This window comes from Theropithecus gelada, chromosome 1 (assembly GCF_003255815.1).
Source record: "Theropithecus gelada isolate Dixy chromosome 1, Tgel_1.0, whole genome shotgun sequence".
In the NCBI taxonomy this organism is placed as follows: Eukaryota; Metazoa; Chordata; class Mammalia; order Primates; family Cercopithecidae; genus Theropithecus; species Theropithecus gelada.
Window position 1 is genome coordinate 26,581,542 of NC_037668.1, and position 25,801 is coordinate 26,607,342.

At 52.1% G+C, this 25,801-nt stretch overlaps 2 protein-coding genes across 6 annotated transcripts in view; both read right to left on the reverse strand.

Moving 5' to 3' along the window:
* The window catches only part of ARHGAP30 (Rho GTPase activating protein 30), a 22,620-nt gene extending 17,697 nt beyond the window's left edge, over window positions 1–4,923 (reverse strand). For 2 of the 4 annotated variants that reach the window (XM_025364841.1, XM_025364834.1), the window contains exon 1: window positions 4,474–4,923. In XM_025364841.1, the coding sequence (XP_025220626.1) occupies window positions 4,474–4,570 (97 nt within the window). In that variant the 5' untranslated portion in view covers window positions 4,571–4,923. The remainder of the gene's footprint in view (window positions 1–4,473) is intronic. The other 2 variants (XM_025364840.1, XM_025364837.1) reach the window with 2 other exon arrangements.
* Window positions 4,924–5,937: 1,014 nt separating this feature from the next.
* NECTIN4 (nectin cell adhesion molecule 4) lies at window positions 5,938–25,801 on the reverse strand. Of its 2 annotated transcripts, XM_025393716.1 has the most exons (10): window positions 25,201–25,801; window positions 24,534–24,690; window positions 14,835–15,194; window positions 12,353–12,643; window positions 11,257–11,377; window positions 9,545–9,693; window positions 9,152–9,308; window positions 8,655–8,730; window positions 8,162–8,236; window positions 5,938–7,822 (listed from the first exon to the last, which is right to left on the reverse strand). In XM_025393716.1, the coding sequence occupies exons 2-10, from the start codon at window positions 24,610–24,612 to the stop codon at window positions 7,598–7,600; spliced, it is 1,533 nt and encodes a 510-aa protein (XP_025249501.1). In that variant the 5' UTR covers window positions 24,613–24,690; window positions 25,201–25,801; the 3' UTR covers window positions 5,938–7,597. The 2 variants fall into 2 exon arrangements, with proteins under 2 accessions (XP_025249501.1, XP_025249510.1); XM_025393725.1 differs by lacking the exons at window positions 8,162–8,236; window positions 25,201–25,801 and having other exon boundaries at window positions 24,534–24,903.

The following is a 25,801-nucleotide window of genomic DNA, read 5'->3' on the forward strand; positions in this document are numbered from 1 at the left end:
TTTTTGAGACGGAGTCTCACTCTGTCGCCCAGGCTGGAGTGCAGTGGCCGGATCTCAGCTCACTGCAAGCTCCGCCTCCCGGGTTCACACCATTCTCCTGCCTCAGCCTCCCGAGTAGCTGGGACTACAGGCGCCCGCCACCTCGCCCGGCTAGTTTTTTGTATTTTTTTAGTAGAGACGGGGTTTCACCGTGTCAGCCAGGATGGTCTCGATCTCCTGACCTCATGATCCGCCCGTCTCGGCCTCCCAAAGTGCTGGGATTACAGGCTTGAGCCACCGCGCCCGGCTATGTTTACCTCTTTAACCACTAGGAAGCTCAGAGCCCACCTCTAAGAACCATATAGAACCACATAATATGCATTCCTGGGTGCTGATCTTTCTCTTCTTGTTTTTCCTTCAACCATTTATTCTAATTTTTTGTAAAGTTTTAGGTTTTGAAAGTCATCCCAAGCTCTTTGTTGAATAAAGTATGACAGAAATATGGAATGAAAATAATCAGTAAATTCATCAACCCCAATCTTTCGTTTTTCTTTTTTCTTTCTTTCTTTTTTTTTTTTTTTTTGAGACGGAGTTTCACTCTTGTTGCCCAGGCTGGAGTGCAACAGTGCAATCTCAGTTCACTGCAACCTCCGCCTCCCAGGTTCAAGAGATTCTCCTGCCTCAGCCTCCCAAGTAGCTGGGATTACAGGTGCTCACCATTCTGCCCGGCTAATTTTTATATTTCTAGCAGAGACAGAGTTTCTCCATGTTGGTCAGGCTGGTCTCGAACTCCCAACCTCAGGTAATCTGTCCACCTCGGCTTCCCAAAGTGTTGGGATTACAGAAGTAAGCCACTGCGCCCAGCCCTTTTTATTTATTTATTTATTTATTTATTTATTTATTTATTTATTTGAGACAGAGTCTCACTTTGTTGCCCAGGCTGGAATGCAGTGGTGCAATCTTGGCTCACTGCAGCCTCAGCCTCCCGAGTAGCTGGGACTACAGGCGCACACCACCATGCCCAGCTAATTTTTGTATTTTCACTAGAGACAGAGTCTCACCATGTTGGCCAGGCTGGCCTCAAACTCCTGACCTCAAGTGATCCACCTGCCTTGGCCTCCCAAAGTGCTGGGATTACAGGCGTGAGCCACCGCGCCCAGCCAACCACAATCTTTCAACTCTCATACAACCTGGCTTCCAGACCCTTCATCCTCCTGCACACAACAGCCAGGAGTTGGGTGGGATTAGGGAAGCATCTAGTGTGCAAAATTTAAGGAAGCAGTTATTCTCAGGGCCATGCAGATGCCAACCATGCCCATGCACAGTCTTGAGTACCTCCTTGAGAATGAGGCACCTAGCGGCCTGGCGTGGTGGCTCATGGCTGTAATCCCAGCACTTTGGGAGGCTGAGGCAGGTGGATCACCTGAGCTCAGGAGTTCAAGACCAGCCTGGCCAACATGGCAAAACCCCGTATCTACTAAAAAGTACAAAAATTAGCCAGGCATGGTGGTGCGTGCCTGTAGTCCCAGCTACTCATGAGGCTGAGGCAGGGAGAATTGCTTGAACCCGGGAGGTCAAAGTTGCAGTGAGCTGAGATGGTGGTGCTGCACTCCAGCTTGGGCAACAGAGCAAGACTGCATCTAAAAAAAAAAAAAAGAGGCACCTAGGGCAATTGTACCACACTGAAAGTGAGTGCTTCCTTAAATTTTGCACCCTAGTCACGTCTCTTGCCTTGTCTTAGTCTCAGCCCTACAGTTCACCATCCATCCTTTCAGTACCTGCTCCCATTTTCTAGGATCCCACTGACCTCAGGTTCCCAGCATTGAATGCAGAGATAGGGCAGGCCCCTCCTTGTTTGAACTGCTGCTGTAATCTTGGGTGCCTAATGCTAAACCAACTCTTTTGACTCATAAATAGTCTGCTGTCACCTAAACCACCAAGTTTTTGTCACATGAGCAGCATCCAAACCAGGTCTTCTCCATCCTATCCTTCTCTGCTGATTTTGAACCTCCAGAGTCCTTTAAAGAGGACACTCAAAAACCTAAGGAGTCACAGCCATAGAAGAACTGGGTCAAGGAGATGGGGAAGAGACAACAGGGTCACAGAGATGGGGGAGTTAGGGAGATAAAGATCAGAGAGCTGAGGTGAGAGATAAAAGCTACAGACAGGATTGGAGGGATGATGTCAAACGGATGGAGACATCGAGGAAATGAGAGTAGGGTAAGGGAGGAGGGCCCAAAGCTTAGGGACCTGGAGAATTAGAAACCTGAACAATCAGCTGGGCACAGTGGCTCACTCCTGTAATCCCAGCACTTTGGGAGGCCGAGGCAGGTGGATAATGAGGTCAGGAGTTCGAGACCAACCTGGTCAACATGGTGAAACCCTTTCTCTACTAAAAATACAAAAATAGCCAGGCGTGGTGGCACCCGCCTGTAATCCCAGCTACTCTGGAGGCTGAGGCAGGAGAATTACTTGGCACCGGGAGGCGGAAGGTGCAGTGAGCCGAGATCATGCCACTGCACTCCAGCCTGGGACAGAGCAAGACTCCGTCTCAAAAAAAAAAAAAAAAAAACTGAACAATCTATCAAAGATTAGGAAAAGAAAGAACTGAGTACATATAGGGCTTAGGGAAGGAAGAGACCCATGTTGGGGCAAAGAGCTGGAGAGAGGGCTGAGATGGAGCAAGGTTGTAAGGATGGGGGAGACCAACATGATCAGGGAGGATAAATTAACCAAAAACACAGATCTGTCTGCTTTCATTTTTTTGTGGATGTTAGGTTAAAGAGAGGAACCACACCAGCCTCTCTCTGTCCTTCCTTCCACTTTCCACCTCTCTGTACCGGGAAGACCTGGGGGATAGAAGGGGCCACCACTGCTACTCTGGTGCCCAAGATAAACCCACCCTTGGGTTCAGGTGAGGTTCTGGTCTCCTGCTCTGGGATTCACCTAGGATCAGGACTCAGCAGTCAGATGTCTGTCCCCTCTAGAGAGCATGCCCCTTCCCTGCTAGGAATGCAGGAAGAGGCCAGGAGGGTTATAGGAGCAGGGTCTGGGCTGGCTATGGGTTCAGTGTTTCAAGACAGGGTTGGTTGGTGGGCCACAGGAAAGGGCAGTACCAGGAAAGGCTGAACTGAGGGTTTGCATTGAGCAGGGAGGAGAACATCATCCCCAATTAAATCTCGTGGTCCTTGGCTAAGAATCACAGCTCTTGAGAGGAGTCCCTTAGAAAGGAGTAAGTCCTGCACTGATAGCTGTGCCACCTCCACTCTGCCCAGTGAGAAGAGGAAGGCCAAATAAGCTCGCTTCAGCTGTTTAACACTCTTCCTTGGGGTGTGGGCTTTCCCTTAACCAAGGGCAGTGGGGATAGGGGTCGTCTCGAGGGAGGAGAAAAGGGGAAGGAGGTGTCTGGGGACGCAGGGGTGGGGCTAAGAGCAGGAAATGATCTGGGAACCACCATCACCCTCCCTCTGCTGCAAGCACCACAGCCCAGAGCAGAGGAGGGGACAAAGAGGAAATGACAGATTGGGGTGGGGTGGGATGGGGTGGAGTGGGGAAAGAATTATGCCCTTCTCTAGGAGGAGCTTGAAGTGCCAAAAACAAGCTGGGCTGGGCAGCGAGGATACCTGGGTTCAATTTCAAATTGAATCAAGAAATGATTTTGAGTGACTGTTCCATGCCAGACCCCGTGGTGAACTTGATATTGTCCCCGGTCCTTCTGGCTTCAAAGCCCACTCTAAGCTAACCCAAGGAGGGAGATGGGTGAGCTCCACAGACAGCTCCACACCCACCCTCCTTTGCACCCTCCATCTCCAGCTTCAAGCCAGGCCTCATGCCCTCTCTCATTCTTCCCCATTTCAGCAGCTTCTCCCCTTGCCCCCCACTTTGAATCTGTTTCTCTTTTGCATAGGGAGAACATGAGAATCACAGAGACTGGAGGCAGAGGCTATTTCCAGCCCCACATCCTCCCCTGCAGCCCAGCAAGGCTGCAGTGGGAACAGAGCCCATGACCTTGTCCTTGGGTGTTCTCCAGCCAGGAAACCACCGGCCTCAAGGGCCATCTTGAGACCCTTCTGGGGCCATTCTCCTGTCTCCTTTCATTCAGACCTAAGGATAATCATTTCCCCTTCAGTCACTCCTCTCCTGACCCTCTCACCTCACCCTCCCTCTCCTGTTCCCAGGCACCTGCCCACTGTTTCATCCACTCCTCCTCGGTTTCCAGTCTCTCCATCCTCCACCTCACTGCTCCCTGGGTGCTCAAATTCTTATCCCCTCAGCCACCCCATCCCCAGAGAGTTACACAAGGGAGCCGCCCTGCCTTCTTCACTGAGACACATTTCCTGTCTTGCCCACTTACAGGTCTCTTGAATGGTGACCCCAGGCCACTGCCCCTTCCCCAGGAGAACCGGAAACTGTTTCTGCCCTTCAGGTTGCATCGGGCTGCAGACACCCAGTGCCTCCCCACCCACCCCGCAGAAGCTGAGCCGGCCTCCTTACCCTCCTGGCCTGAGTGCTGCAGGTGCTCCTGCAAGTCACACCCAAAAACCCGCTCCTTCGAGCTGCCTTTCTTCTTTCCTTTCTGCCGAGACTTCATGGCCAGAGCCCCAGGGCACTGGCCCGGTCACCTCTGTCCCCCAAGACCTGTACCCTACCAGTCCCCCATGGGATCCCAGCCAGCTGCTGGGCTTGGCCCGGCCCCAGGGAGGCAGGGCTCCCAACTAGGGGGTGGAGGGTGGCCTGGGCAACGGGCAGCAGCTCCTGCCCCTGGGGCCCCGGCCACACGGAAGTGGCTGTTGAAGAGGAAGCTACCAGGACCCTGGCAAGAAACAGTGTCCTGTGTCTCGTGGCCCAGCCTGGCACTCGCCCTCCTGGCCCCGCTCAGCTTTAGGGGGCAGGAAGCAGTGCAGCTCCTTAACCCACTTCCTGTTAGAGCATCTTTGCAACCACAGGGCCTAGGGTGGGGGAGGTAGCTGACATTCACATCCTCACCCATTGCTTGGACTTCGTTCATTGGTCAGGGAAGGTGATGTCAGAGCCCTGGGGTGGGGTGATGGCGTCTGGGGTGTAAGCAGGTGACTGACTCCCTTAGAGACCAGAATTCTTGGGTCCAAGACCTGGGGCTTGCCTTGGAGCAAGGTGACACAGGGCTGTAAAAAGCACACGCACAAGGGAGGATGCCTGGGTTCTGCCTCTGATGGGTCTAGCACCTCAGTCAAATCACATTACTTCACTGAGCCTCAGTTTCCACACCTAGGAAAACGAAGGGAGAAGACTAGAGGACCTTTAAATGCTCCCACCTCTAAGAGTCTGTACAACTTATTTAACTTGGGTTTCAGTTTCTTTACCTGTAAAAAGGGTACACTGCTGCCTATTTCACATAGCTGTTTTTGAGTCTCCAGTACAATAAGGAATTCAGGCTGGGCTCAGTGGCTCACGCTGTAATCCTAGCACTTTGGGAGGCTGAGGCGGGTGAATCACCTGAGGTCAGGAGTTTGAGATCAGCTTGGCCAACAGGTGAAACCCCGTCTCTACTAAAAATACAAAAATTAACTGAGCGTGGTGGCAGGCGCCTGTAATCCCAGCTACTCGGGAGGCTGAGGTGAGAGAATTGCTTGAACCTGGGAGTCGGAGGTTGCAGTGAGCCAAGATCGTGCCACTGCACTCCAGCCTGGGCAACAAAGTAAGACTTCATCTCAAAAAAAAAAAAAAAAAAAAAAATGGAATTTAAAACACTTTGCAAACTAAGGCACTGGCCATCCTCGAAAGGGTTCTTAGCTCCACTCTCCTACCTGGGGACTCTCAGAGATGGCCAAAGGCCTTGTGGAAGCCAATTCTTTCCCTATCCCTCCCAGTTACAGGCATCCTAAGTCCTCCCCTACTTGGGACTACCAGAAGGATGGTACCAAGACAGAGAGTATGTGACTCAGAGCTTACACAGTTCAAGGGGCAAGACAGGAACCAGACAGAACAAGTTTTGTCTGTTTATTTAAAAACAGAATATCATTTTATGTACAAATATGCACATATTTACATAAAATGTACATATTAGGATCTTAGATCTTCAGGCTCCACATTCAGAGTCCTAGGCTGGCTGGGGAATGACGGATGGGAGCCTTTCCTTTATGCCAGAAATCCAGCAGATTTCAGACTAAGAAGAGTTTGGGTACTAAATCTAGGTATTCTGGCTGAGTGTATCTGGGTGTGCCAGCTAAAAATAAACCTCATTGAACTCCAGCCCCCACCCAGAGAAACATCCAGAAGAGCCTTGAATTAGTGATCCAATACCCAGAGGGAAAGGCGACATTCTCACCCCTAGCACCTCCTTCACCTCACCTGAACTCCTACTCTCTCAGTCTGTAATCACTGCTCTCTCTCTCCCCAACACCACCATTGAACAGGAGCCCTTGTCACCAAGTCCAAGCAACTCCCCAAGGTATCACAAACAACTGTGGATGCAACTTTACCTTACCCAGTAACCACTAGGCTCACATCCCTAATTCCAGACTCCACCAGCTCTCAGGCGCCCTCCCAAGGGGTTGTCTGCATGAAGATGCCTTGGAAGGAGCCCCTTTCACAATCACAGGAATTAACCCCCTGGTGTTGGGGGGGCCTCACTTTAAGCAATCCCAGTAGTAAACATTGGATAAATCTAAAGCCTTTCTTTAATTTTTCTTCTCTTAGTAAAGGATTCAAAGCAGGCACAGTGGTATACACCTAAAGTCCCAGCTACTAGGGAGGCTGAGGCAGGAGGATTGCTTGAGCCCAGGAGTTCAAGGCCAGCCTGAGCAACATAGTGATACCCCATCTCTAAAAAATAAAAATAAAAATAAAAATAAAAATAAATAAAAAATACAACTAATGGAAAGGGCAAGAAAAAAAAAAGAAAAAAAATTAAAAATGATTCGGAGCAGTATTCCTGCAAGAAGCTCCCGGCGCATGTTTATTTACAGAAAATATGTACATGCAGCAGGCCCAGAGGCCACCAGAGGGCAGAGGGCTTCTGTAACAGTTCAAGCCTCTGGCTGACCCCGGGACTGGCTGCTTCACACTTGCCCCCATGGCTCCCAAGTGGTAGGAGACAGGTTCCCTCACACCGGAGGCAGATTTCAGGTCCAGCTATGCCCGCACACCTGGGTCTGATCCACAGTCTCCACCTCTCACCTCCAACCTCTGCATCATTAATACTGCTCTGGGGTCTGAGAAAATACCTGCTTTTTCAGGCAGAGGTCACACACAGCCACACGACACACATGCCAAACCCTGACAGTGTTGCCCACGCAGCCACTCAAATCCTGTGGCACATACACCATAGTTCACTTGACTCTGATATGATAGCACAATATACACCACGGACACAGTCACCCCTCCACACACACACAGTCAGTGAACACTCACACAGGCACACATGCACACACACAGTGACCTGCATGCATTTTGGGAGAGATTCAATCAGTGGAGCCCTCCCGATGAACAGAAGGGTTGGAGGTAAAGGTCGAGCAGTCAGTGGGATGGGGAGCATCTTCTGCAAGAAATGGGGGTGTTTAAGGAAGCCCCCAAGATGAGCTAAAATCTCCCATGTCAACAGAAGGAGCCAGGCCTAGGGAAGGGAGGCAGGCCTGGGTCAGACCAGGTGTCCCCGCCCATTGATGTAGATGCCATTGCCTGTGGGCTTGGCCCGTAGGGTCCCATTCTCCTGAACAAAATGGTTCATGGCCTGTTTGATGCCTTCATCCTGATCTTCCTCCTCCTCGGTCCGCCCAGAGCCTGGAGACAGCAGTTCAGTCTGTGTTTCGATCTCCCTCACCGTGGTCAGCGTGGAGTAACTGCGGCCCTCAGGCTCTTCACTCTGGAGACCAAGGGCAGAGGGCAAGTCAGGAACCAAAGCAGGGTGGCTGGACATGCTGGGGCACAGCTGGGTCATGGTGGGATCAGAGGCCAGGCACAAGCAGGGGTAACGGTTGCCTCAGAAGCATAGGGGCCCAGAGATCGGGGACCAGGAACAAGTGTTAGGCATGGGGAGGGGGAGACGGGAGAACAAAGATGTAGCAGAGATGCGGTGCTGGGCTGCATGAGCCAGGGCTAAGGCGAGAGGGACTGGTAAGTGGGCTGCTGACGCACCATATCTGGGACCAGGACAGGGGCCCGAGGAGAGTGGTGGGGACACCGGTGGGGCCGGGGGCCTCACCATCACAGAGCAGCTACTGTTGTCCTTGAGACTATCAGGGTGGCCCTCGGCTCTCAGCCCTACACTCTCCTCCGGCTGCAGGGCCCAGACATGGGGGAGTTAGAACAGGGCTCAGCCTCCTCCCCTCAGCCTCTTCCCCTCTTGTCCTCCACCAGCCTCCTCCCTACTCACCTGTCCCCCAACCCAACAGGTCCATTCTCTTGGAAACAAACATCCTCATTTCCCCACTGCCACCCCAAACCCACCCTGGAAGCAGAACTGATGGTGGCTTCCCACAGAAGGCCCTAGGCCGATGCTGAAGGGAGCCTTCTGGAGCAGCCCTAGCAGACCCAAAGCAACTACACCCTGTCAACTCTACCCTAGCCAGCCCCAGCTGTGAGTCAGTGGCTGACCCAGCAGAGAGCTGTGCGCCTGGTCTGCAGAGAGGCCCAGGCACAAGCAGACCCCAATGTGACCACACTCCTGCATGCATGCACCCAGCCTTGGCACACACCTGGCTCCTGGGGTCCGTGTGATGGGAATGCAGCCTCCGGATGGAGTTCTCCCTGGTCAGGGTCAGCTCCTCCTCACTGGGAAAGACACACCCTTGTCAGGAGCTGAGGGTAGCGGCAGCCTTCCAAGGTGAGCCTATCCTGGCTGAGCCTAGTGAGATAGGCCTGGAGGGTGTGGGTGCCGTGCTGGCCCTGCAAGTGTGAGTGTGTGGCTGCAGATGGCAGTGCAGCTGAAGAGCATGTGTGTGCTGTGTGCGTGTGCATACTTGGCGACACCCAGGCACATGGATCTGACCCTCACTAAGGTGGAAGGATTGAGTGCTCCATCTGTGCTCCAGACCCTTAGCTCCTCCTCAGCCCTAGAAAGACCCTGCCCACCTCTAGTCTGAAACTCCTCAGTGTTCAGGCCACCCAGTCTCCTCGGTCCTGGCCCACCTCCTGCTATCCTCTTCTTTGTTCTCAGCTTAGTTCTACCCACCCAGGGGTGCTCAGTACTCACTATTTCTGGGTCATCTGCTGGGCCTTGCGCCGATGGTATCGGGACATGAGCACCACGACCACCACCAGAAGGCAGAACAAGAGTGCGGCGATCACACCCACCACCACCACCGAGGCTGACACTAGGTCCACCTGCTTCCCAGAGTCTTCCTGGGGGTCTGCTGGAGACAGGCCACTGTCTGAGGTGGAAGCCTGCAGCCACAACCCACCCCAGACCTCACAGCTCCCCTACAAAACATCTAAAACCACACCTCAGTTTGACTCTCTGCAAAAGACACACAGTCCAGCCCCCACTGAATAAACACTTGCCCAATTCACTGTCTCTGTCTTGCTTCCCGCTGCCCCCACCAAGCCCTTGGCCCAGGTCCCTTGTTTCTTCTGCCCCGGTGCTTACCAAGAACATCCACAGTGACCTGAGAATCCCTCGAGGAGAACTCATTGCTGACATGGCAGACGTAGATGCCACTGTGCTCAGTGGTCAGTGGGGGAAAGCCCAAAGTGTCCCCATCCACTCGTACCCCACTGGGCAGAGGCCCATCCAGCCTGGAAGACAGGGAAGCTGAAGGGTGCCAGCCCGGAAGGGCTGAAGCCACCATCACCCAACGTGTCCAGACAGCTCTCCACCCTCCACCCCCATGACGTCACCCAGAGCCGCCGGCTGTTCCCACGGTGTCCCTCCCTCCACCAGGCAGGTCTAGGCAGAAGTCCTTTCTCCCTGCTGCCCAGCCTGACCTGGGCACCCCCTACACACACCCGGGGAAGATCCACACGTGTGCCATCCCACATGCTTCCACAGGCATCACGTCATCCAACACTGGGTACCAGGTACACATGTTATAAAGTCCACCCAACAGGACACTCCACTCCTAGCTGGGTGTAGAGGTAATTGGAAAATGTGACTGCCTGCTCCAAAACCCGTGATGTTGCATGGCAGGATACATGAACATAGCCCCAGGCACAAGGCCACATGCATCGCTCATATGCTTACATGTGAGAACATGCCCGTCATGGGCTCACACACATGTGTACCCAACCTCTCCCTGACTCTCTAGATATTTCAGACCTTGGAAAAAGGCCAAGGATGCCTTGAGGGAACTGGAGGTAGTGGGTGTTTTCGAGGTGCTGGCAATATTGTGGTGGTTATAGGAGTGTTGGCTTAACAACTGCAAAAAGACACAGCTGTCTTGTGCACTTTATGCATTCACATAAATATGCAAAATATTAATATCGAAATATTGTGTTATATTTCACAATTTAAAAGTTAGACAAGGCCAGGCATGGTGGCTCACGCTGAGGCGGGCGGATTACCTGAGGTCAGGAGTTCAAGACCAGTGTGGTCAACATGGTGAAACCCCGACTCTACTAGAAATACAAAAAACTAGCTGGGCATGCTGACGCACACCTGTAATCCCAGCTACTTGGGAAGCTGAGGCAGGAGAATCTCTTGAACCTGGCAGGCGGAGGTTGCAGTGAGCCAAGATCGCACCACTGCACTCCAGCCTGGGCAACAGAGTGAAACTCCATCTCAAAAAAAACAAAAATAAAAGACAAGGGCCAGGCATGGTGGTTCACGCCTGTATTCCCAGAACTTTCAGAGGCCAAGGTGGGCAGATCACGAGGTCTTGAGATCGAGACCAGCCTGGCCAACATGGTGAAACACTGTCTCTACTAGAAATACAAAAATTAGCTGGGGGTGGTGGCGGGCGCCTGTAGTCCCAGCTACTCAGGAGGCTGAGGTAGGAGAACCACGTGAACCCAGGAGGTGGAGGTTGCAGTGAGCCGAGATCGCGCCACTGCACTCCAGCCTGGCAATGGAGCGAGACTCTCTCAAAACAAAAATAAAATAAAAGACAAAAAATTTAAGGGCTTATCCATTTATTCCCTACTAATGACCATGTATCTTAGATTCCCTGGGCAAGCCAATAATATATGGTGACCATGCATATTCTTGCACAATGAGTATAATAATACAAAAGATGTGAACACATACCCCAACTTATTTGGGGGCTCAGAATATATTGTCCCATCCCATAGCGAGTATACCCTGGCCCTGAGAGGGCAGGAACCTAGTCTCAAGTTAGGCCTTCCCCAGGCTCGGGCCCTTACCGTGTCCAGTTGTATGAGGGAGGGGGCTGCCCTTCACTCAAGCACTTGAGCATAGCTCCTTCTCTGCCAACGTGCCACAGATTTTGGTCTTCAAGGCCCCTCACAGAGGCCTCAGCAAGGACTGGAATGGGAGGTGGGAGGAGAAAGAATGGAAATGATGCCTTTGATCATGTGGTACCTCAAAGGGCTCTGCCCCCACCCCACCCTGCCTGAAATACCCTCCCTTGCCCTTCGCCATCCTACTCATCTGCTGCCAAACCTAGCTCAGCCCCACCCTGCTGACAGCTCCTGGCCACACTGTTCCCTCCCCTCTCTAAGCTCAGAGAGTCTATATTGGTTTACCTGTACAATGAGGCCATAAGTCCCTCAAGGTAGTAATCCATCACACATTTTCTGCATGTCCTGTGTTGCCTAGCATAGTGCTAGTCACAGAACAGGTGCTGAATAAATGTTGCCTGATTCTTCAAAAGTGTAACAATCCTACTAGTTCGTTCATTTCTTCAACAAACATTTGTTGAGGACCTACTTTGAGCCAAATGCTGAAAACAGTCTTATCCCCTCCAGAAGCTTGAAATCTAACACTGGGAAAATAGTATCTACCATTTACCAAGCGCCTTCAATGCGCTAAGCACTGTGTGAGTTGCTCTGCGTTCATAATTTCTAATTCCCGTCAAAACCGTCTAAAGTTGGTATGAGTTATAAATAATTATACTCATTTTGCTGATAAAGAAAATGAAGCCTAACACAACTGAATAACAGCTGGTAAGTAGAACTAGGGCTTGTCTAAGTTTATCTGTTTCCAAATCCTAAACTAATATTTTAGAAAGTGTTTTCAATTCCATATTTATAGTTGATTCTCCCAACAACCCCGTGAAGCAGGACAATCTCCTTTCTAAAGATAAGGACACAGAAGCTCAGAGAGGTCTATCCTCTGGGATCGGGCTCCAGGTCTTCCACATTTGGACTAGTGCTCTCTTACACACTGTAGCCTCCAGGACCCAGGTTGACCAGCCCGGCCTGGCTCAGGGACCTATGGCGTCCCACCAATCTGCTCAGAACCCCTTGGGCCTCCCTATCCAAGCATCCAAGTACTTACAGGACACGTGGAGGATGTGGGTGATCCTTTGGTCCTGTAGCAAGCCAGGATGGGACACCACACAAGTCAGTGGCTGCCCATTCATGCTGCGGCTAGGCACCAGGTGGAACTCTGAGGTGACAGCGGCAGAGCGGGAGTGCTTGAAGGAACGGCTGGACGTTGTGCCTTTGACCTCTGTGTCCCAGGTCACGCTGGGGGCTGGGCTGCCCTCAGCTGTGCAGGAGGCTGCCAGGGTCAGGCCCTGGCCCTCTTCTAGTGCTGGCCCAGGATTCAGTGAGGGCAGGGGAGGCACTGAAAATGGGGAAAGGCAGGGGTCACAGGTCTGCACAACCCCCGTTAGGAGGCCCCCACTCATCGCATTTCAGTCTTGTGCAAGTACAAACTTTCAGGCCCCCGGGCCGGGCATGGTGGCTCACACCTGTAATCCCAGCACTTTGGGAGGCCGAGGCAGGCAGATCACGAGGTCAGGAGTTCGAGACCAGCCTGGCCAATATGGTGAAACCCTGTCTCTACCAAAAATATAAAAAAGTGGCCGGGCGTTGTGGCGGGTGCCTGTTATCCCAGCTACTCGAGAGGCTGAGGCAGGAGAATCGCTTGAACACGGGAGGTGGAGGTTGCAGTGAGCCGAGATCATGCCACTGCACTCCAGCTTGGGCGACAGAGTGAGACTCTGCCTCAAAAAAACAACAAAAAATACCACAAAACAAGTTTCACGTCCCCTTTCCTTCTCTTACTTCATGGAGACACAGATGAATGGTAGAAATTGAGGTGACTTTGTATCCTTCCCTACTGTGTGAATTTTTTACAATGAACATAGGTCATTTTAAAAAATAAAAATAATGAAGTAATTAAAAAACTAACCAGATATCATCTACATAATAATAATAACCACCTCCTAGTAAGCACTTACTATGTGTCAACTATTATGCTAAATATTTTATAAATGTTATCTCAAATTCTGTCAACAAACAGTGAGTTAGGTATTATTATCTCTATTTTCCAGATGAGGAAACCAAAGCACAAGGAAGTTAAGTGACTGTCCCAAGTCATCAGCTAATAGGTGACAAAGCCTAGATTTACACTTGGGTTTTTTTTTTTACTCCAAGGCTGATGTTATTAACTTATATGTGAATAAAGGGGAACTATAAAAACCTTTATTGTATTTATTTATTTATATTTATTTATTTACTTTTGAGACTGAGTCTCCCTCTACCGCCCAGGCTGGAGTGCAGTTCCACAATCTCAGCTCACTGCAATCTCCGCCTCCTGGGTTCAAGTGATTCTCCGCCTCAGCCTCCTGAGTAGCTGGGATTACAGGCACGAGCCACCACGCCTGGCTAGTTTTTGTATTTTTAGTAGAGATGGGGTTTCATCATGTTGGCCAGGCTGGTCTCGAACTCCTGACCTCAGGTGATCTGCCCACCTCAGCCTCCCAAAGTGCTGGGATTACAGTGTGTGAGTCACCTCACCCAGCAAAAAAACCTTTATTTTTATCTTCAAAATATTAACACAGAATGGAAAAGACTTGACCATAAGTCCAGAGTTGACCACAAGTGCCCGCAATATAAAGTGATGGTTTAAAAAGTGATTGTGGCCGGGTGCGGTGGCTCACGCCTGTAATCCCAGCACTTTGGGAGGCCAAGACAAGCGAATCACGAGGTAAGGATATCGAGACCATCCTGGTTTACACGATGAAACCTCGTCTCTACTAAAAATACAAAAAAAATTAGCTGGTCGTGGTGGCGGCGCCTGTAGTCCCAGCTACTTGGGAGGCTGAGGCAGCAGAATGGCGTGAACCCGGGAGGCGGAGCTTGCAGTGAGCCGAGATCGCGCCACTGCACTCCAGCCTGGGCGGCAGAGCGAGACTTCGTCCGAAAAAAATTAAATTAAATTAAATTTAAAAATTTGTAAAGTGATTGTGATCTCAGACCACATTCACTGAAGGTCCATATCAAGGAAGGTATTAGCCCCACTGGCCGCGTATGGCCACACCATAGCTGGGCCTGCGTCCACACTCAGGACCCACATTGTAAAAAAAAAAAAAAAACATGGAGCACAGGATGGTGAGAGAGGCTTTGAAACTGTCTTTGGTGGAACTGTGTCAGGAACCAGTAAGTTTAGCTTGGAGAAGAGTAGATTTGGGTGGGGCATGACAAAGGGCCTCTGCTTTTGGAAAGGTTGTTGTGCAGAAAAGAGAATAAACCGTGCCATATTGCCACAGGGCAAAAGTAACAGAGGGAGTTTCATGTCGTCGGAAGGAAGAACTTCCTAATAAATGGAATCTTCCCCAGCTTTTGGGGTTACTTGGAGAGAATTTCTGGATTGGGTACAAGGATAGCTAGCTGGATGAAGCTCCCTCACCTGAACAGGACCCTACATTTTATTCCTGTTCTACTTCTGCCCCATTCATCTCTGCAATTCCAATCTCTGCTTCCCCCTGCATCCACAGCAGCTCAGACCATCCCCAGAGAGCCCCACTTACCCAGCACTCGCAGCCGCAGCCGCGCCTGGAAGCTGCCGGCGGGGAAGGTGCTAACCCGGCACTCGTACTCGCCCTCGTCCGCCTGCACTGCGTTGCGCAGGAGCACCGAGCCGTCCAGGGGATTGCGTGGAGGCGGCGGCTGCTCCACGCGGCCCTCGTAAGCCGGGCTCACATGAAGCCCGTATTTGGAGTGCAGTAGCGCTAGTTCCTGGGCGCCTTCGCCCGCGTCCACCCGAGCCCATGCCACTTGCCCCACTTGCTCGCCGGAGTCCCCTCTGTAGAAGCAGGGCAATTTTGCGTCCTGGCCCAGCACCACAGTTACCACGTCTGAGGTCTCCAGCTCACCCGCGGGGCACCGGCCTGCAGGGGGCAGACAGGGACAACCACGATTAAGGGTGCTGCCAGAGCTGGGGGAGCGCATTCATAATGATAATGACAGCAAAGGTGGCCGGAACTCCTGAAGCATTTTGTGCTTGCAAAGCACATTCAGTTCATTACCTTATTAAATCTACAAAACATTCCCAAGAGGTAGGTGTTATTATCACCATTTAACAGATGAGGAAACTGAGACCCAGAGAGAGGAAGTGGCTTGCCTAAGGCCACACGGACGATTTATGGAAGACTCACACCCTCTTGCAGCCTAGGATTGTATCCTGAGCAGTTGCAAGGTGGGAGGTTGTAACAGAACAGGAGACCCAGCCTCTGCCCTCAGGGAGCTCACAGTCATCAGGGAGATGGAATTTATGCACAAAGAAACAGGGAAAGCCATGAACAAACTTTCAGAGGAGGTTCAACCCACCAACCAGGAAAAAGTGGATAGTTTCAGAAAGTGTGGCCGGGAGCCACGGCAAGAATCCAAAACTGCTGGTGTCTGGAATGGGTCACATAGGGTAGGAAGGGTCTATTCAGTAGGCCCTTTGGAACATTCTTTTCATGGCTTGAAGATGAGAGACCTGGATTCCCATAGCTCAGGAAGTGTTCCATGTGGGAGGAAAGGCATGAACCAAGGCTCAGAGGCAGGAATGAGCAAGCCACTAAAGACAGAAAGGGCCCAGGTCAGAGGCCCAGAGAGATGAGATCAGAGCAGGCACACAGCAACGGGGTCAGAATTGTAAGCCAGAATCAGAGGACAAGGGACAAAGGGCTAGTATTCTGCATATTAATGAAACCCTCAGGAATTCTGAATCAGAACTATCCATCATGTTACCTTATCTGCAAAGTAAGGATCCACTCCTTGCTCTCATGGGACTTGAGGTCTGCTCAGGAGCAAGAGATACATGTGGAGACACATATGGAAACATGTGATGATGGTTTCTGATTTAGTGCTCAGGAGTGTGTTATAGGCCAACTGTGGGATGGGGCAATCACTATGGGACTGAATCATTTGGGAGGGCCCCATGCATGAGTTGGGTAGGATTAGGAGGCAGAGAGGCCTAGAAAGGCATACAAAGTCAGGGACCACGGTGAGCAAACACCAAGGAGATGGAGAAGGTGGCTTGTTCAGGAAGCAAAGAGGAGAGGACTCAGCCTAATACAGGGTGTGTGTGTTGAGCAGGAGTGGAAAATATGGTTGGGGCAGGGTGGGGCCAAATCACCGGGGAACTTCCATACGAGCAAAGGAATTCAGACTTGGTCAAGAGGAAATGGGGAGTCACTGAAGGTTCCTTAGCAAGGGAGTGCCATGAGCAAGTGGTGAGGGGCAGTCACTGCAGCCTGGGCACAGTAGTGCTAGGAGGGGATAGGAGGAGACAGTTCCAGGGGGAGATTTGACAGGGATTTGGTCACTGACCAGAAAGAAAGATGAAGGAGAGGAAAGACTCAAAGACAGCTCCTAAATTTCTAGGATGAGTAACTTATGAGGGAGACAGGGCCTGAGGATGTTCATTGTTGGGAAGAAATAAATTTGGAGTCATGGAATCAAAAGTGAAATATGGGGATTGGGGCCTGGGAGCAGAGCAAAGGAACATGCTGGGATGGCAAGAGCTCCTTGCTTTGGAATGCGTGCCCCAGCAATCCCCAACAGTGTGTTGTCCCTGCCTCTGCCCAGCAAGCCACACACCTTGTTGTTCCTCACCTCTGCTCACACAATACCCCCTGCCTGGAATGCCCTCCTCCCTATGTCTGGTAGCACCTACTCATCATTTAAGACTCTGCTTAGGCATCATTTCCTCCAGGAGTCCTCCCTCCTCCCACCCCCACCTCAGGCAGCATTAGGTGCCCTTCCTCTGTTCTCCTCATCACCCTGCTTTCACTCCTGTCACAGCACTTTATCCCTGTTTTCTGGGCCTCACGTCACATATGGAACCATTGTTTCTGATTTAGTGCTCAGTGGTATGTGGGTTCCATCAACATTTATTGACCGACTGAATGAATGAACAGGTGAATTAATAAATGAGAGAGACAGAAGAAAAGTGTAGAATGAGGAGGAAGAGGCTGGGCAGAGTGGCTCACACCTTTAATCCCAGCACTTTGGGAAGCTGAGGCAGGCAGATCACCCAAGCTCAGGAGTTTGAGACCAGCCTGGCCAACATGGTGAAACCCTGTCTCTACTAAAAATACAAAAATTAGCCAGGCGTGGTGGTGGGCGCCTGTAGTCCCTGCTACTCGGGAGGCTGAGGCAGGAGAATTGGTGAACCCAGCAGGTGGAAGTTGCAGTGAGCTAATCATTCCACTGCACTCCAGCTTGGGCAACAAAGTGAGATGCTGTACCAAAAAAAAAGAAAAAGATAAAAAACAAGAATGAGGAGGAACAAGCATTGGGCTGGCCAGGGAGGAGCACACTACATGGTAACCCTGGGGCGGAGGCAGGATAGGCTGGGCTAGCTAGCTAATTGGGTTCACTGGCAAAGGGAGCACCTCCAGACTGGACAGAGGAAAAAAATAGGAATGGAAGGAGGCAGGCATGAAGGGAGGAAATGAAGCTCCAGTAGAATGGATCAGAGGGTTTTAGTGAGGCAGCACATAGAGCACAGGAAGGGGTTCCTGTGGCGCTGCTACCAGGAGAGGGAAGAAGGATGCTGTTGGGTGCTAAGAGGTCCCAGATGGGACAGGATAGACCTGCAGGGCCAGATACCAGGGCCCTGACCTGCCTAAGCTAATGTTGGTCCCACCCAGCCCAGCCTGGGAGTCCAGCTAACCACCCGCACCCATCTCAGGCTTCTTCTCCTCCTGGCACTGGAAAGAACAGGGCTGCCAAGGAAGGGCTGCGAGTGAGCTTGGGTAGGGATCTCCAGCACCACATATCCTCTGCTTCAAACGCTGTTGTCTGTGAAGGTCACAGGGATCCCAAGACCTGCCCCCCTGGGATACTCAAACCTTTCTAAAGACTATTTCTGAAACAACATCAGATGGCATATTTTCCAACCCTATTCCTATACTAGTCAACCACCTGCTGCCTCCCCACCACTAATCACCTATATTTCCCTAGGAAAATACAATACCTTCTTAGGGTACAGCAGGCATTAGATATCCAGCGCATGCCTGAATCTCAATCTTCCATGTTCTCACCTGTGAGTCGATGATCCCCGCCCCTAGGGGACAAACTGAAGCTTCTCAGACCGAGGAACCCAGTAAAACAGGAAATTCCTTTCTGGGTATCTCCCACAGATCCTCATTGTTCTAAATCCACTATTTAGTAGGAACATCTCAGCCTGAGGCAACACCCTCCTCCAGTTGCATACCCCTCTACCACCCTAGGGTACAAGAGAAGAGAAAATAGAATTTGAGCCCTAGAATCCCTGTCCTTGGCTAAACAGACCCAGGAGTCCAGGCTTCCAGGCCAGGGCAGGCCAGGACTGCCTCCTCCTTCTCTCCTCCACCCAATGTCAGCCTGGCGTCAGCATGATGATGTCATCAGACCAAAGGAGACACATTGCCTGCCTGGTGAGGTCACCTTGCGGGCATGTGATGGCCAGGCCAGGCCAAGCCCACGGACCCTTCTGTTGCAAATTGTTTGCTGAGGCTGGTGGACTTGGGCTGGTTGGACACTCCTCCCTCTGACCCTCCCACCCCTCCTCCCTGGAGCACCAGGACGCTGGTCAGGAGCCTTGGTGACTCAGAAGCTGCTGCACAGCAGCAAGCCTAGCCACAGCCACCACCACCTTGCGCAAGGGAGAGAACAGGCCCAACTGGCCAGACGGGATCCCTGCCCTTGGCCTCCCCCACCCTGGCCAGGCCCCCAAGGGCCTCTTTGGAGCCCAGCCCTTTGTGTACCCCGCCCGCTCCCAGACAGGCCCTCCGTTCCAGGTTTGGGCTGGCTGTTCCCCACCCTATGCCTGGGTCTCAACTTTCCTTTCTATGTGAGCCTGGCCTCTGATCTCAGGAAGGGAAACTGAGGCTGGCACTTGCTGATACCCAGCCATCAAGAGCATCTTTAAGGAAGTAGGTTTTCTTTATGAGGGGCCTTTCTCCATCAGGATCCCCTGCTGGGACTTACAGGTGTGAATGTAGGAGTACTAGAGATGGGTGTCTGAGAAGGAGGGAGTAGGTATGAGTTTTTTGTATATGGGAGCTGTGGCTGAGGGCCTGGCCTGTCTTAGTGCTGGTTCAAAAGCATGTGAGGCTATCTCCTTGCATAAACTGGTGGGTGTTTGGCACATATATGTGTTCATGTCTTATCTTAGGGGCATATATGTACTTACTTGTCTGTGTCCAGAGGGAAGAGCTATGTACCGGTATGTGTGAACGTGTGTGCACACACGATTCCGTGTGCATGTCACACCCTCTGTATGCATGGAGTGCATTCTTGTCTGCGGAACTCTGCACACATAGTAAATATTTTGCTGTCGGTTTATCTTGGCTTCCGCATGTCTCTCTGTCTCAGCTGCCCTTGGTCAGTGGTATGTGGCTCTGAGCCTTTGCCTCTGCATCCTGCCTGGAATGTCACCCCCAGCATCCCTCCCCATCTCACCCCAAGACTTGAGGACAGATTCATCTCAGGCTCAAGGTGGAAGTACCTAGAGATGAGGTCACTGTCCCTCCAGGTGATGGGAACTTGCCATTAAGGACTCCCCAGCAGAACAAAACAAACGTTCCCTTTCCCCTTGCTCCTCAGGTTCCTACTAAAAGGACTCCCACATTTCTCACCACTACCCCCAGCCACTCCCCTGGGTCCCTCAGCAGCTCTGGCCCCCGAAGGAGGCCTCTCCCTGGAAATCTCTGTCAGGGTTCTGCTGCTGCCACTACCAGAAAAACCAGCTCTGGTTCCAGACCTGGGTAAGGGTTGTCTGGTGTGGGTTTGTAGGGAGTGAGGGGAATCCTGCCTGGGGCTAGGGGGAGGGGTCCAGGCTGTCTAGGGTCTCATGCTCCTTTGTTAACTCCTGCCTCCCCTTACAGCAACAACCTCCACCCGAGAGCTGGAGTATGTGGGTGAGTTTGGGGTGAGAAAGGACCTGGGAGGGATGCACCGAAACTCCCCATCCAGGACAGGTGACATAAACAACCCAGCAAACCCCTTTCCATCCACTCTTTTCCCCATAACCTTGGCTTTGGAGTGCTAAGGAACTTTAAAAGCCAGAAGATTCCCTCTCCACCTTCATTCGCCTCCCTCACTTACCCCCCATTGTTCTAAGCCCCCCAGCTTAGTGAGAGCTTCCCAGCCTGGGCAGAACGCCCACCCACAGATTAGTGTCTGGGGAGGGGGGCCACACAATCACAAAGGGAGATGAGAACAATGGGGAGGACAGGCCTTGAGGCAGCCCCGGCTCTGGCCCAGACACAGCTCCCAGCACAGATAAGTCCCCTAAACCCCCCGGAGCCAGAGTCTGAGCCTGGCTGAGTCACCACAACAGCCACACTGTGGGTGGGAGACCCAGGATTCAGCTTCTCCCAAACTCCTGAGATCCTAACCCCTGCTCCACACTGCCCCTCCACCCACCATGGCTTGCTCTGCCCCGTCCCAAATCACAGCCTCAACTCCAGCTCTCAGGACACACCAGATTTAGAGGGAAGAGGGTAGGGGTGGCCAGAAAACTATGAGAAAATTTCCCGAGGCCAGAGGCTGCCTGTTCCAGTGAAAGAGTGACCTCAGCCACCTTCTCCACAGCCTTCGTTCAGGAGGCATGGCAGATGCCTCCTCAGTTCTGAACTTCACCTCTTCTTTTTTTTTTTTTGTTTTTTTGTTTTTTTGACACAAAGTCTCACTCTGTCACCCAGGCTGGAGTGTAGTGGTGTGAGTGTAGTGGTGTGATCACGGCTCACTGCAACGTCAGTCTCCTTGGATTCTGGCAATCCTCCCAAGTAGCTGGGACCACAGGTACACCACCATGCCTGGCTAACTTTTGTATTTTTTGTAGAGACGGAGTTTCGCCAGTTGCCCAGGCTGGTCTCAAACTGCTGGGCTCAAGGGATTCACCTGTTTTTGGCCTCCCAAAGTGCTGGGATTACAGGCGTGAGCCACCACGCCTGGCCCCCTCCTCATTTTAGATTCTCTTCCCAAATTTAGACCCTAGACTCCTCTACTCCCTTCCCTTCTGACTTCATTCCACATATCACCTCCATCACTTCTCTCTGCCTAGACTTCGGTCAGAGCAAGGGCAAATTTTTGGAGGCCAGAACATCCAATCATTCTCTTCTCACTGGGTTTGTGCCCCAAAGTAGCGAATCCCCATTCACTTTGCCTAGAGAACCCCCAGATCCTGAGGCTCTGGTCCACCTGATGGAATCATGAACTCTAACGTCCTCATCACCATCTCTGTAGCTAGGGTCTCCTTGGTCCTCATCACCATCTCTGTAGCTAGGGTCTCCTTGGCCCGGCCTCCTTAAACACTAGGGTGGGAACAAGGTCACTGAGGTCACAGGGCTTCCCTGGGATTCTCCCAGTTCTCACCACCTCCCTTGCTGGCTTTCCCAGGTTTGGGTAGGTCCTACAGGAAAGGGCCTGCCCCCCTCTGTAAACAGGAGTAGAAAAGTAAGGATGGGCCCCTCCCTTTTGAGGAAACTAACCTGAGACAGAAAGCTGATCCTAACCCCCAGAAGGCAGACCTCAGAATGCAGAGCACCACCACTCACCCTCTGGTCCTGCAGGGCTCCTGAACCCAGACAAAGAGCTAGGGACTAGGATCCTAATGGGGGAAGGGGTGTCTCATGGATTTGGGTCCCTCAGCCCCAGGGCAAGAGATGGGGGAGGGAGAAGGGAGGAGACCTCACCCGGAAACTCAACCCATTAAGGAGAGACAAAGAGCTGTGGTGCTGAGGCGCCTCCCAAGCCTGGGCTCCTTTCCCTGTCAGGGGTGGGGCAGGGCCCTGGGGCTCAGAGCTCTAATGGCCCAGGATTTGGGTGGGGGGTGAATTTGCAGTAGGGCCAGGAAGGCAGTATTCTGGGGAAAGGTACGCTGGTACCCTCTGAGAGATGGGACCAGAACCCCTTTCCTCCTCCTATCTCCACAACTAGATCCAGTGACCTTTCCAACACCGCAGCACCCCACTTCAACCAGGGCTGGAACATCACAGAGTCATCGTATTTGAGCTGGAAGGTCAGTAGAGATGATCTGGTCCTAGCTCTTGGTCTACTGAAGTCTGGTTTCATCGCTGCCCAAGGTTACCAAATAGATTAATAGCGGAAACGGGATCTGGACCCAAGACTCCTGACTTCCCAGTCCAAGGATTCTTTTCAGAGACATGAAACATTCCAGATTCCTGGGGGCCATTTAAGAGAGTCTATATACAGAAGAGCCAGAATGGGGGTGGTAGTGGAGGTAGGACCATCTGATCCTCAGGCTAGTAGTCTCCAGCCCCCAGAGCAACCTCAGCTCTGTGCAGCGGAGTGCAGCGGAGTGGCCTCCTACCAGCTACCAGCTTCCTGGGGCAATCTGGAGCCAAGCTTCCTCCCTTACTGTCAGGGATTGCATGAGGTCTAACTAGAAGGGGGTCTCCTTTCCCCTTCCCTGGGCTTCTCTTAGTAAGAACAGTTTTGCCATCATGGAAAAGGAAGACAAAAACCATGTGATGCAGTCACCATTGCATCTCCAGCATCTAGTATCCAGGCTGTATCCAGTGTGCATTCAAATGTACTATTCTTCAATGAACTTAGAATCAGAACACCAAGACACTAACCCTTGTCATACTCCTAACACTGAGCAGAGATAATCAGGGATTGCAGACATAGTGACCTGGCCTGGGGGGCTGGGAGGGAGCATGAAAGGGAAGGACTACACTGGCTCTTCTGGGGGCACTGCTGGAAGCTGGGGTTGGGAGAGAGGGATTGGCTCCTCAGTTCAGAGTCAAAGGAAAGAGATTGTGTGTGTGTGTGTGTGTGTGTGTGTGTGTGTGTTAACTCCTAACATTGAGTTATCTTGAAGATCTCACTTGCCTATCTCTCTCAGTTTTTTCATCTGTAAAATGAGAGAGTTGGAGTGGTAATCTCTTTGATCTCTTCCAAGTCCTGAGATGGCATGACTCCACTCTTTAGGTGTGGGTAGATCCCACAGGAAAGTGACTGCTGGTTCCCCGACTCCAGCAACTAGGCTCCACCTTTTTGGCCTAAACAAGTTGAGAAGGATTATCTGGAAAATGGGAATTAAAACACAGGTGGTAGGGGACTGTGAGGAGATGGCAGGGGTAGGAGCTGAGTATCCTACCACTGGAGGCTGAGCCATGACCTATTATAAAATCAGAGTGGGAGCAGCCCATACCTCCACCAATCCACACATCTAGGCCTTATTCCCCTCCTCAAAGCTTCGGCTGGAGATGGAGGTGGGGGAATCACTGCCGGATCTTGCTGGGCAACAGAGGCTCCCTTGCTACTGCTCCTGGGCCCGAGAATCAAACTGTCCTATCCAGATCAGCCCCCATCTTTTGAAGGAGAAAGATTTCTGTTACTCATTACCCTAGGAACAGCCTATGGAATCCCACTGAGTCTCACTGTGCACACACACGCACACACACTCTCCTCTACTCTGAAGATTATACATTCCTATAATTCATATTTGTTGTATATACATTAGACAGACAGGAGGTGAGGAGTAATACAAGGCATCTAGTTAAGAAAATGGGGGAACAGGAGATGAACAAAAGGGGACCACATCCTATCTAGATGGTTCCCTATCTTAGACCCCCCACCCATCTAAACCCCCTTATTACCACCCTGGCACCTAATACTGTGTCCAGGGAAAGGGAGGGGTAAGAGTGACAGGCATTCTCAGTTCTCCTATAGTCCCCAACAGGTGCCCCAGTCCTGGTGCTCTAGAACATCATGGAGAGAAGAGAAGGAAACAGAAATCCCCCATCCACTCTGTGGGCATCAGGCTTCCAGCACCCTGATGACTGCCGAAACCAGCTGAGCCCTGAGTCAGCCCCAGTTCCAGGCAGCTGTTCTAGAGCCCAGGGGGTAGGCCAAGGCACCTCCAGGAAACCCTGGGGTGAAAAGAATCCTCACAAGTCCCATCTCCCTGCCCACCTGCACTGGGTCTCTATTCCCCAAGACAGCTCAGGCCTAGGCAAGGCTTTGGCAGAGGTGTCAGGGATCCCAGACATAGTGACCTGGCCTGGGGGCTGGGAGGAAACACGAAGGGGAAGGGCTATACTGGCTTTTCTGGGGGCACTGCTGGAAGCTGGGGGTGGGACAGAGAGACTGGCTCCTCAGTTCAGAGTCAAAGGAAGGAGAATGTGTGTGTGCATGCATGTGTCTATGTGTTTGTGCATGTGTGTCAGTGCCGGGTTGGGCTCAGAAGCAAGTGTCCTGATGGTTCAGGCAAGTCCTACCTGTAAACGATGCCAGCAGTAGCAGCAGCAGCAGCCAGGCCTCAGGCCCCCACATCTCGGCTCCCAGGGACAGGGGCATGGTTGAAAGGCAGACTGCCCAGCGTTTCTGAAGTTCCACTGAGATCTCCCTGGGAGCCAGCTGCAGACGAATAAGGAACTGACCCAGAAGGCAGGAAGCTGCAGAGTTCTTGCCTCTCGTACTTGGGTCTGTACTGGGGGACCCAGCCCCGGCCCCGTTCTACCCACCCAGCCGTAGCTACCCCCAAGAAGCCGTGATCCGGAGCTCCGAGCTCCCCCAGAGCTGCTTCCCACGCTGTGGCCAACAACGACGGCAGAAACCTGGGAACCTGCTCAGCAGGTCAGAACAGGTGCGTCTCTGGGGGCTGGGCCTGGCACGGAGACTCAGCAGCCACCGCCCCCACGGCCTGGGCTAGCTAATGGGCGCCAGGGAGGGAGGGAAGAAGGAAAGGACCTGGGTGGGGGCAGTGGGGTCCCATCCTCAGCTCCAGGCTTTACCTGCGAGTATGTGGAAGGGGCTGTGAAGGGAGAGGCAAGGGCAGGGGCTAAGGGAGGCCCAGGGTACCAGGGCAGGCCGTGATGAACAGGGGCAAGGCCCTTGTGGGTAGAAAGGAACCCAAGCGTCCCACACCCCAGCTAGCCTTGCTACCTCCTGGGGGCCTTGACAAGTTCCCGGATCTCCTGGAGGGTCTCAGCTTTGGAGTCACAGAATCAGAGAAGGCCAGAACTGAGGAGGAAGGAGTCTGTCAGTGCTGGGCTGTATACTTCATTCTTCAGATGAGAAAACCAAGGCCCAGAGAAGGGGAGGGACTTGCCAGAGGACACACAACTTAGTCTCATGGTTTGCTCAGACACCTCTATCCCTGAGGTAGGGAAGTAGTTCAAAGACCCCTGATAAATAACTTACGTAACTCCTCTAATCCCAACTCCATATGGGAGAAGCCAAGGAAGTGGCCAAGGAATTAGCCCTAGGGGTTCCTGGCTTCCCTATCAGGGCCCTCTCTCAGCTTCAACATCTTGTTACCTGGCCAGGAGTCCCAAAAGCGCAGCAGCACAACTTGAATGGAGATAGGTTCCTCTCTAGGCTCTCCATGGTCATTTTACCCAGTGTATTCCTACGTCATTAGACAAGACCACATGTCTGGACTTTGCAAGGACAATCTTAATTTCAACGAGCCCTGTATTCCTATAAGTACACTCATCCTTGTCAGACCACATGTTTCCATTCTGAATGCATAAAAAGTGACCGC